The sequence below is a fragment of the Dendropsophus ebraccatus genome, chromosome 2, assembly GCF_027789765.1.
Source record: "Dendropsophus ebraccatus isolate aDenEbr1 chromosome 2, aDenEbr1.pat, whole genome shotgun sequence".
In the NCBI taxonomy this organism is placed as follows: Eukaryota; Metazoa; Chordata; class Amphibia; order Anura; family Hylidae; genus Dendropsophus; species Dendropsophus ebraccatus.
Window position 1 is genome coordinate 176,192,016 of NC_091455.1, and position 12,621 is coordinate 176,204,636.

A 12,621-nucleotide genomic window follows, 5' to 3' on the forward strand; every position below is an offset into this window, starting at 1 on the left:
ACTGGTTTGGTTGGAAAATACTGACCAAAATACTGTGTGGGAACACAGCCTTAATATGTACAAAAATCAAGGACAGGTGTATCTAGTAAATAAATATGAACACCATCTTGTAGCATTAAGTGTACGGATTAAATTACCATACAGCAAGTCAAAATCATATAATCACGCATCTAACCCAGTGTTTTAAGTGAGTCTGTCTGCTGCAATTCAGGTTCTAAACTGCCAACACTGTTTGCCTTAAGGTCAAGGAGACACGTGGTACCTTTCATATATTTTCTGTGCTTCCATGATTTAAAATTTTTCTCACTTTGCAAAGTGTCTAAGAGGCTCGTGATCTGCTGCAAGCTGGAACACTTCCTCCCATATGTGACTCTGCTTGGGACCCAGCTTCCAGCTGAAACAGACTGTCAATCAAGCAGAGATAGAAATGGGAGGGGAAGTGAGGAGATATTCCAGCTTGCTTCCAGAACATAGGGCCCGTTCACACTAAGGAATCTGTGCTGATAACCTTCAGCAGATTCCATGCACACTCCTGCTTGAACATCTGGAGGGAGCGCACAGAACCCACTGAAAGTTATCTGCACAGATTCGTAGTGTGAACAGGCCCATACATTGAAAAATGCTTTTATTCTCCTGTGCAAAGACAGATATATGAAAGGTATCATGTGTCTCCTTGACCTTACAGCATCAGTGGAATTGTAGCAGACATTCATATAAGTGTTATTCATTTTCCCAACTACTAGAACAGTACACACCTTTACGGTAGATTCACAGCAGATTTCACGCTGCAATTTCCGCAGTGAAATCCACTGTGATACCCAGTACTATAATTTTCTATGGCTTTACATCCTCGCAGCGGATTTTTCATTCCATTGCGAGTATGTAAAGCCCCTTCCCACTTAACCCTCTGCTGTCGGGCTAATACATTACCGTTCCACGGTCATGCTGGCTTCTCAAGCTTCTGCCTCCCTGTCGTCCCATTCAGCCAATCAGTGCACTGCCCCTAGCAAGATGTCTTTTGCAATACAGTATGTGCAAAACTGGCCTAAGGCTATGTTCACACAACCTTTTTTTTAGGCAAGTTAAAGGCAGTTGTTTGATAATAACAGCCATAAATAATCATCATGAACATCGACAGTTGTCACTGTAAAATAACGGCCGTTATTTTGCATAAAAAGGCTGTGTGATCATAGCCTAAGGGTGCCTTCACACATAGCATGGGTCAGCGGATTTCATGCTGTGAATTTGCAGTTAAATCTGCTGCAATACTGAGTACCATTAAAGTCTATGGCACTTCATTCACGCAGCGAATTTTCATTCAAGATGCTGTGCTGCTGCTAATGTAAAAGAAGATAAAGCAGCCATACTTACCTGTCTGGAAACTGGGGGAGTGCAGACTTTGTTTTACATTAGTCACAGCATAGCATCTTAGCTTTTTTTTTTATTCTTTTTATTATTTTCCAATAAATCTTTACAAACATCTTAGGTTTTAAAAGGCTATGGCACTACATTCTCACAGCGGAATGAATATGCTACAGACTTTAATAGTACTCAGTACGCAGAGGATTTCACTGCAAAACTTGCAGCATGAAATGCACTGCGATATGTGAAGTGTAAAGCAACCCTAAAGGCTACATCACCACCTTTTTTCAGCTGTTTTGCTTTTTTTGTCCATATTTTCAATTGGTTTTAGCGCCAAAAATACCTTTGTCTAAGGGTGCGTTCACACATACAGGATCTGCAACAGATTTGATGGCGCAGATTCAATGCAAAGTAAAGCCCCTATTTCACGGGTCGCTTTAGAGGAGCAAACGAGTGCTCTCAGCGCTCGTTTGCTCCTCGTTCCCCGCTCGCTGCCACCGCTATTCAAAGCGGCTGCAGCGAGCGGGTGAGTGCGGGAGGGGCGGCGGGGATCTGCCCGGGTGATCGCTGATCGTCTGGGCAGCCCATAGGATACATCAGCGTCTGCTGTCGATGCTCCTATTCGACGGAGCGACGGCAGCAGATCGTTGCTGTATCAGTCGCTTGTTTTTCAACATGTTGAAAAACAAGCGACTGCAACAATCAGCCGACATGAACGATGTCAGCTGATTGTTGCACTCTATTCCACAAGACGATTATCGTCCGTAGCGGCCGATATCTGCCGAACATGGACGATAGTCGTTCCGTGGAATAGGGCCTTAACACTGGGCCATCAAATCTGCACCATCAAATCTGCTGCAGATCCTGTACGTGTGAACGCACCCTAAGGGTACAAAACACACAGTGTATACGCAGCAGATTTGATGCTGTTTTCAGTTATTTAGATCTAATCTGCTGCGTATCTGCTGCGTATTGCAGCAGTAAATACGCAGCGTATATGCCGTGTGTGTTTGTACCCTAAGCGGATCCGCAGCAGATTTCATTGAAATAACTGAACACAGCATCAGATCTGCTGCAGATCTTGTAGGTGTGAACGCACCCCAATGGTGATTTCACAAGAAAATAAAATCATGAACCCATGGCAAAACTTGCTTGTGTTGCAAGGTTGTTGGGGGTTTTTTTTTAGCTCTGAGGGGGACATTACACTATGTTTGATAAAAGTGAAACTGGCCCAGTTGCCCCTAGCAACCAATCAGATTCCACCTTTCATTTTCCAAGGAATGAAATGAATGAAAAGTGGAATCCCACAGGTAATGCATTTGCTTGTTGGCCCGGCAGATGAAGAGTTAGGTAAGCAGTAGATAACAGTACAGAATATCGCAGCGGATTTCATTGTAGAACTTGCAGTGTGAAATCTGTCTACTGTGATACGGTATGTGAGGGCACCCTAAGGGTGCGTTAACACATACAGGATCTGCAGCAGATTTGAAGTTGCAGATTCAAGGCAAATCCAATCTGGACCATGAAATTTGCCTTGATCCTGTAGGTGTGAACGCACCCTAAGGCTTCATGCACACAGCAAAGCAATGAGTCGTGAGCTTGAATGATAGCACACTGAGCACTATAGATGTGCAAAAGGGAGCTCTTGTACAGTGGAGCGAAACATTGAGCCTTCTCTAAAAGCAATACTTTTGGTGAGAATACACTAGTAATGCCTCATGCAATAAAACATCCAACAATTAAAAACACAAACATTTCATATGAATCCATGCTAACAAAAAAATAAGGAAAAAAGGGAATAGCATGTCCACAAATCTAGACTGTATAATGACTTGTCTGGACTTTTTGCCACAAGGAGCAGTGAAAACCAAGGTCGCGAGCAATATACCATCCATAATTCCACATAGTATAAGGCCTATTTAGCACAGTAACGTGCATGGGACCCAATACAACAGCCTGCTGCCAAGCCTAGTACACAACTCAACAAACTGGCCTACATAACGCCAGTTGCCTTTTGGTAGGCTTAGGGTGTGTTTACACTGAGCAAATTCGGCAGAATCCCACCTGCCTCAGTGTCAAACAGTATCTCTATGGAAGGCCTTGCGCTCCTCCGTGGAATTCCACCGAATTTACTCAGTATGAACATACCCCAAGTCCCAGATTTGCAGAAAAATTTATTCCATACAAGTAAGACTGTGTTCACACTGTATTTCTGTTATGTTTTTAACATTTGTTTTGGTAAAATTTGACATTGCCAAAGAAAAACGTTAAAGCAAAAAAAAAAAAAAAAAAGATGCAGCTGAAGAGGGTTGTCTCTACAAGCCTTGTTTGAATTGATGGGAAAGCCACAAATGTTTCTGCAACAAAACTGCTCTGTATGAATATACCTTTTTTTTTTTTAAATCGTATTGTACAACAACTGACTTACAGAATTTTTTTTTATACCTAGACTTAAAGCTGGTGATTGTTATGGTGCAGTACTCGGCAAACACTACACATATTAGTACGTAAAATTTGGGCTATGGACATTTAGAATATTTATTTTTATCATCAACTTGTTTTCTAGGTGTAAATTCACACAGAATGGAAATTCCGCAGTTAAGTCCTTTCAACGTAGCAGGGTTAACATCCACAGTGAAACTGCATGCAACACATTCAGCTTTTGCTGCAGAAAATAAAATAATAAAAAAAATCTACCACGTGTGGATCCAGCCCATAAGCATGTTTTATAAAATGTCAATGTACAGGTAAGGGTGTAATGACTTCTGGCTGTGAATTTGGGCAGGTAAGAATACTAGGCATGGAGATTACATATTACGTATCTCACCCACAAATTGTGGGGATTTTCTTTACTTTTACAGAAATTGACCTGTGGTGAAAATCCTAAAACCCACAGGATGTCAATTTCTGTTGAAAATTTTCACCAAAAATTCCACTCCTTTAATGATCAGGGGTGGGATGCAAATTCAGATTTATTGCAAAATTTGCAGTTGCTGAAACAGATGTAGAACTTTTTTTGCAGGAACCCACCATGTGTGAACATATTCTTATTGACCCTACAACAATGGCTTGTGAAAGTACATCAGGCAAGGTCACATACTAAAAATAGACAACCAGGAAATCAGTGCCCCCTCCCCCCCAAGGTTTTATAGTAAATATCATTCAGATAGACGCCATAGGATATCTAACCCTCAGCACAGAACTGTGACCTGTGTAATACAACAGATCTCAAAAGGCACTAAAAATACAAATTTTTAAAAGGTAAAAAAAATAAATAAATAGCATGTAATGTAGACTATATGATATAAAATCTATAAAACCTGTCAGTGTTTTAGTTAAAATGTTAAAAATACAGTACAGGAAGTAAAAATAAAAATAAAAACTGGCAGATACAAAACATCAGAGTATTTTTTTTCCCTTTATTAGATGGTGGGAGTGAAAAAGGTCACTCTGCAACATATATACCTATAAATAATATATATATTTGGCAAATACTGACTACAAAGAGCTACAATACTACACAGCTAAAATGGTCTTCCATGATTCATTAAGGTCTAAACATGTGAAGGGGGGGGTAGGTGCATTCCTATCACATTCTCTTGAGACTCCAGTAGTGTAATCAGGAACCAACACTGGGATGGAACCATGATACACTGCTCCTCTACCCATCCCCCATGTCGCCACTATCAGGCAAAACCTTGACAAGGCCCCCTTTTCTATAGCAGTGTCTTTTAATGCTTCAATAAGCCTTCGGCAGCACCATATTCCCAACCTGCCTTTCACAGCAGGTATAAAGGTCATTCCAGCAATGTGGGAGTGTCCACGTCAGATCTCCAAAGTCCCAACATGGCTTGGAATGCAGTGACTGCTGGGCCCAAGAATTTTACTTTGCATAACAAATCAAGCACACTTTGCAATGATTGGTCTCCTGAATTCAGCTCAACTTTATGGCAACCCTAACTGACACCACCTCTTGACCTTCCCCTATGCAAGGGCGATATAGATTGCTATATCCCAACCTCCTTCCCTGCCCCCATACATGCAAAGCTTGGGCCGCTTCTGAAAGACTCCAACTAATAATGAGTGGAGGTGGGGGAGGTGGGGAATCACCATGCATTCACAAAACACACATGGTATGAGAAAGTTAGACATTCGTAGGAAGATTTTTTTCGGAGAGGCGCAAAAGGGGGAGGGGAAGGGCAAGCAAAACATTTTCAACTTCATTCATTACTTTTACCCAACCATGACTTCAGTAAATGGAAGAAAGAGAGAAGAAAAAAAAACCTCAAGATATAACACCATGCTATTATTTAAAGGAGGAGGGGGAGGCGGAGACAGCAAAACGGAAGATGTCGGGCTGAGAGGAGGCCTCACTGAAAAATGAACCTTAGATTTTCAACATACCAACTGAGTGGGTGGGCTCTGACTGGGTACACATTTACCATGCGAACATCAAACAAAGACCTTACCCACCACCCACACCTTGCTTAACCCTGAAAGCACAGTGGTCGTTAATGTATAGAAACAATAATGCAGATGAATGGCTTTTCTGCTGAAAGAGAGGGGGGAGTAAAGTTCAAAGGCCAATACTAAGAATCCTGAAAAACAACACCAGCTTGCCTTATAGATTGTAAAATACAGATAAAAACAAAACAAACAAAAAAACGTGTGGAACAGAAAAGCACAAGGAAGAAATGTGGAATACTTCAGAGCATATTGACTTCAACACAATTAGACTGGGAATATTTAAAAAAATATATATGTATATTGTAGAAAAATAAAACCCACCAATACACTATATATCTATATCTCAAGAGTCTGGCCTATTTTTGTACACAGAAATTTAAATGGGTATAGGTAATGGAACACTATTTGGGATTTTTTTTTTTTTTTTTTACAATTTACACCGAGTACACACCAAGGCCAATAGAGTAACAAGGATAAAGTGTAACATTCATTCAATAATTAAGATTTTCAAAATGTAAATATTTAACATTAAGTGGAAACAAGTAAAAATAAATTTTATAATCTATGACTCCTCCTTTTCACTCCATTTGGTCTAAACTGAATAGAGAAGCAACATGTATTGCCATAGCAATACGAATTTCCAATTGGGCCTCAAAATGGCAGCAGGATCTGTGTGAGTACCAGATAAAAACAGACCACAGGGGGAAAAAAAATGCAAAGAGATGGTGGTGGTGGAGGGGTGGAGGGGGATGTGGAAGAAGAGGAGGAGGAAGAGGGGGGTGGGAAAGGAAGGGGGCCTAAAAATAATCCCATTTATCCACTTCTAGGTTGCAACTTTTGAAGTGCAAACATCACATTTGCATTTAAAGCAAATCACACATTTACGATGAAAAGGTCTTTATTGATCACAATAAAAACTGACCAGACAAGAATAGAAAAATATGGTGGGCCTATGGGAAGTAAACATTCAAAAGGAGAAAAAGAAAATTAAAAAAAAAAAAAAAAAAAAAAACACAACAACAACAACTTTAAAAGCAAGTAAACAAAATCCATTCAGACGTAAAAACAGAAGGCGGAGGTCACATGATTGCCCTTTCAGCCTAAACCAGAAGACAAGTATGCAAATTCACCCACCATAGTATACACAATATGCAAACGTAGACCAAGAATGCTCCCAGATCCCATGACCATTGTGACCAATTCCAACATTTACGATTCTGGAACAATTCATTCCACCTTCATATCAAAAAGTGAACACCAGGAAAAAATAAATCTCCACTACAGACCATGTAAACCACTCTGGGATGCAAGAGGAAAGAAATAAACTAGGGGAGTGACTGTAAGCCCACCATCACCTTCCACTTCCATCTTTGATACAAAATGAATGACAATATTTACCTCTGCCTTTTGGGAACTGAGTGTTCAACTTCTATAACTTTACCATGCAGCTCCACCTTCCCTGCAACAAATAAATATATAAGGTTAGTGTTCTAGGTTTCAGTGGGTGACATGAGCAGGTCACCATCCCCCTCCTCCATTTACTTCCCTTCCTGCTGCTTTTGCTGCATTCAGCATGAAAAAAAAAAAAATGGCAAAGAGGAAGATGCAACATGTTTGTATCATACGAGAGGGTGCAGCCATGAAACAATACATACACATACCAGGTATTTTTCATGGAGTTATATTCTGGAAGAGGCAGCCAGTCTGAGATGAGCAGGGCAACAATGAATTATTAAAGAGCAGGAATGGAGGAGGGGGTGTGATCGTCGCCTGTGCAAGGATGGGTGAGAATGGCACGTTATGTGGCAGCTGGGCAGCTCTCTTACACAATCCTCGACAGCAGAGAGATGAACACAGGAGGGATCCAGCAGTCATGTGCTGTGTGCGCGTCCTGCTTTGCAGTTCTGTTTTATGAATGAGCCCCACACATTACTGTGCAGCAAAGCCTGAGCCCCACACCCTACACATGTCACCCGCTGCACACATACACACACGGCCCCGTCTGGATCAGCACTTGATTCAAACACATGTGGGATGACCATTGGATGCAGTGCTAACAGAGTATGGGGTGTTCCCTAGGCTGCTTTGGAGGGGGTGTGTGTATGGGGGGGGGGGGTTGTGAGACCTGCAAAGTCACCTGCCTACAGAGCTTTCCTGTGGCAATGAAAGGGTTACAGTGATCGTGAAAAACTATAGGTACGGGGAGCGCCGTGTAGTTACATAAGACGCCTACTGAACAGATCCGACATTGCATATACTGTATATTTACTAAGCTCTCTAGGTGCACAGTAATGATGTTACATAGACTTAATTGGCCGCCACCCACGGACAATTTATTTAACGTGCAGATGGGTGGCACACACCAAAGACGATAAAGTGCAACTTGCTACAAAAGTATCCGGCTCCCACAACTCCATGCAAGGCAGCACTAACAACTCCAGGTAGCTTCTGTACAAGCAGGACAGCCATGGCCCCAGTGCACACCAGCTCAGCACACTTACTCGCCACCATGCATGCAAACTGCAGCATGTAGGGGTTACCCAAGAGACATGAATGAATTAAGGGAAGGAGGGGGGTGTCAAGACCTTGGGGCCCTCTGCAGCATACCCACCCACAGCGCAGGGCAGTCAGTAAAGTTGGTCGGGGGTCAGGGTGCAAGGGCAGTGCTTCTTACCTGAGAGGGTGTCGATGGCCTTCATTGCCCAGTTCTCATCCGGACAGTCCACAAAAGCATAACCAGTCTTGACCAGGAATTGACCAGTAAAGGGAATCTTAGACTCCTTAAAGAGACTTTCCAGATCCGGTGGGCTGACGTTCTCACTGAGGTTTCCTATATACAGCTTGTTCATTTTACAACCACCACCAAAAAAAAAAAAAATTAAAAAAATAAAAAATAAAAACCCAAATTCAACCCCCAAAACACAATCCCCCAGGAGCTGCACTGGAACGCACAGTTTACGCGGAGGAGCGGCACCAGCCGGGGACAAACCAGTACTCAGCGCTGCACTCTCTGCCAGAGGAGCGACGCTAGTGAGAGAATGGCGGGCTGACGAGAAAAAAGGAGGAGGAAAAGTACTTTTTGTCTTCTGCCCCCCCAATCCTTTTGGCACAGGCAGACTGTGAAAATGTCACTGTACGTTGTAGTGCAGGCGCCGCCTCTTCGTCCACAATCCCAAGGAAGAGGAGGACAAAATCAGTTGAATATTCCGGCTTTTCTGAATGAGCCACGTGTTCAAACTACAAATCAACTTCTCACGTGAGGAATCCCAGCTCCTCAATTAGATGATAGTAGTAGATGCAGGGGGAAGAGAAGAAGTCAGGGAGGGGTGTAAGAGAGAGAGAGATTAAGTACAGGGACAAGGGAAGAGGGGAGGAGAGTGATGGAGATGAAGGGGGGAGGGGGAGGGAAAAAAAAAAAAAGGACAAGTTTGGATGGGGGTTGGTGGTTGGATTCCTCTATGGATGGATGAATGGCAAGGAGGGGGCTGCAGGCAAGAAAGTGGCCACTCAGTAGCAAGCAGCCTCCCTGATCTCTTTATACAGAGGACAGGGCGCTGGATACTCACCTGGAGGGAAGTTTAATAGGTTTAGATTGGTTTTATAACACAGAGAATATAATAAGGAAGGGGAGACCATGAACATCTCTCTCCTCCCACGCCCTCTCTACCTCCTCCCTCTTGGGTGTGCGTTAAAAAAAAAAAAATCCCTCTTGCAAGAGGAGGGGAGGGTTGGGAGGAGGAGGTTGTACAGTTGCTGTTTGCCAATATGGCTTGAGGACTGTGAATAGGTAGATGGCTTTCAGGAGTGAATGGGGTGGGGGGATGGAGATGTGGCTGCTGCTGGAGGAGGTGTGGTGGCTTCAGTGCAGTCATCATATAGACCAGGAGACATACAAGTATGTATGGGGCTGCAGCAAAGATCTTCGTGTTTGGTGGCTTTCTGGGATCCTCACTCCAATTGGCTGCCGATCGCTGAATGACAAGAAGGGGGGGTGGCGTATATATGCCTGTGGGTTATACAAGGGGCTTGCCAGCGTCGTGGCCCACGTATGGTCATTTTGAATATTATGACTTATTTTTACACGACTTCTTCAGCGCAGCTTCATCATCAGCAAGAGACGTCCCATTCCCAATAAAAATAAATAAATAAAAGAAGAAAACAAGATCTTCTAAATTTGTGACAGAGGAAGAAGAGCCCCGATAGAACACATACATGGATCCAGGCTGCAGCTATTTAGTAGCAAGCTCACGGAGCCATTCATAATTTTGTGCCTTGGTAGGAAATACAATGGTGGGTCTGTGGGGGAGGGGAGAGGGATGGGAAGAGGCTGCCTCTAGTAAAAACAAAAATGTTGAGTGGAGGTGCAAGACTGTACTGCTATTAAAGCTTGTATTTTCCTCACCCTGGAGCCTCCTCACTTGCTTCTTCTTTCATTTTGTTCACTTGTTGCAGATTTAGTTTTTTTTATTAGTCTTTAAATTGGACCTAACAATCCTGTAAGTATCCATTCTGGCTTCTATCAGTAGTCCTGAGAGAATAGGGGGAGGACTGGGGAAAAAAGGCAGCAGCTAGAGTGTTTTTTTTTTTTCTTGTTTACAGACCCCTAGTGTGATGTGAGCTAGAGATTTACTAACACGAGGCGAAGACCCCCAAACTCCTGCTCAATTGTGTGGAATATGTGATCTATAGATAGTATTTATCTGATCGTATGCTATAAACAACCTAAAACTGTGTAGTATTTTTTGTATCTATATATACAGTCTGTATAGTATTTTATGTGTACATATTTGCATTTATGTGTGTGTATATATATATATATATATATATATATATAAATTGTTTTTGTATATATAACTTATAGTGTTCACACATTTATACTTTATATAATCACACCTATAGTACATTATATGTGTAGCTGTACTCTTATTGTATGTATCTATTTTTACTGTATACATTTATATACTTTTTCGCTCAGATATAATAAGGTAGGTTTTATCAGTACTGTCTAAAATTTACAAAGCATAAAACTAAGCAAAATTGACAGAAGATTCAACAAATTTACCACACTGTGTTTTTGTGTATTTTGCTAGATATATTGGATATTATTTCTAATGCCACCACCAATATTCTCCACCAAAACAATGCTGCACCCCCTTAATAAATAGGGTGCATTTTAGGATTGCTCTTAGCCACTCCCCCTTTTCAAGAAACTTTTTAAAACTCTGTAAAAATGCAAAGAGAGTAATTGAGAGCTAATTGTTTTGCTGCAATTTTTCACAGAATTCAGGTACATTTTGCTTAGGAAATCTCTCCAGAGTGTAAAGATTATTTATGTATGTGTATATAATATAGTCTATGTAGTATGCATAGTGAACAATTATATCCATATAAAACAAATTAAATATATAGATAATAAATTGTATATGTATTTGTGCTGGGTCTGGCTGTATCTAATAATAGTGTATATAGTGCCAACATATTCCACAGCGCTTTACAGCATGGAGGTGGATGTATAGACAATAACCAATAGTGGAAACAAAAGGGTTAAGGGCCCTGCTGCTTACAAGAGCCTGCAATCACACACACACACACTATATATATACATATATAATATAGTATAATATATAATCTTTACTCACATACAATCAACATTTTTTCTAAACAGATTGTCGTTATGTACAAACAAAATCAGACATTACAAACTGACAGTGAGGGCCCAGCACACAAGAGTTTACAATCTGTTAATCTGTGTATATTCATATAAATTCCACAGATCACGTTTATAGAGTATTGAGAATTTATATATATATATATATATATATATATATATATATATATATATATATATATACACAGTATATATTTTTATTTACATATCGGCAACGTATTTCGCAGCACTTTACAATTCTGGGGGTACATATATAGACAAAACCAGACATTACAGAGATACACATGTCACCATGAAGTCAAAGAGAATGAGTGAGGGCCCTGCTGGCAAGAGCTTACACTATATATATATATATATATATATATATATATATATATATATATATACACACATTAGTATATTGTATATGATATATAATAGCTGTGTTAGTGGTTTCCAGTTGTATGTATAATGTTATTCTCCTGACTAGTACAGCTAGTATTCAGTTCTGTTGCCCTGTAGGTAATACTATAGGGGTCTTCTATCAGGCTATGATCCTGTGATGTAAACATGGCTGCAATCCTCTGTATAACAATGACCTCAGCAGGAACCCACAGGCCTGAGAGCTCTCCCCACTCCCACATCTATATAATGGAGACAGTCCTCCTGTGACCACAATGACATCCCTGGCCTGTGTAGAAGACTATACCTAGTGTTCTCTATAGTCTATACTATACACAGTATAGGGGAGTCTGGGCTAGCTGCCTCTCCTCCAGGTCACACTATACAGGGGGCGAGCTCCTAATCCATTCTGCCCATCGATCCTTTGTGATCTTTATCTTGTAACATTTAGTGAGGATCTAATCGGTTACAGGAGGGAGAGATGGATGAGTATTATGGGGAGAAGCGCAGGGCGTGCTAACATGGAGGGCTCTGGCACTAATGCACACGTTGCTTTATTTTTTTTGTACTGGATTGCACAGATTTAGCATTGCATGCGGTACCGCAGCGGGAGAGGCGGGTGTGCGCAGTGCAGGGCGGCCGCCATGTATGAGCTATACATGTGGTGACTATAGAGAAGGGGGTGTGTGAGCGCCGTACATGTCATGGTGACTGCTGCAGGGAAGGGCTGAGCGGCGGAGGGG

At 41.5% G+C, this 12,621-nt stretch overlaps 1 protein-coding gene across 3 annotated transcripts in view; it reads right to left on the bottom strand.

Moving 5' to 3' along the window:
* The window catches only part of IGF2BP3 (insulin like growth factor 2 mRNA binding protein 3), a 91,944-nt gene extending 83,266 nt beyond the window's left edge, over window positions 1–8,678 (bottom strand). For all 3 annotated transcript variants that reach the window (XM_069960461.1, XM_069960459.1, XM_069960460.1), the window contains exons 1-2: window positions 8,504–8,678; window positions 7,228–7,288 (exon numbers count right to left, since the gene is read on the bottom strand). In XM_069960461.1, the coding sequence (XP_069816562.1) occupies window positions 7,228–7,288; window positions 8,504–8,678 (236 nt within the window). The remainder of the gene's footprint in view (window positions 1–7,227; window positions 7,289–8,503) is intronic.
* Window positions 8,679–12,621: the final 3,943 nt, after the last annotated feature.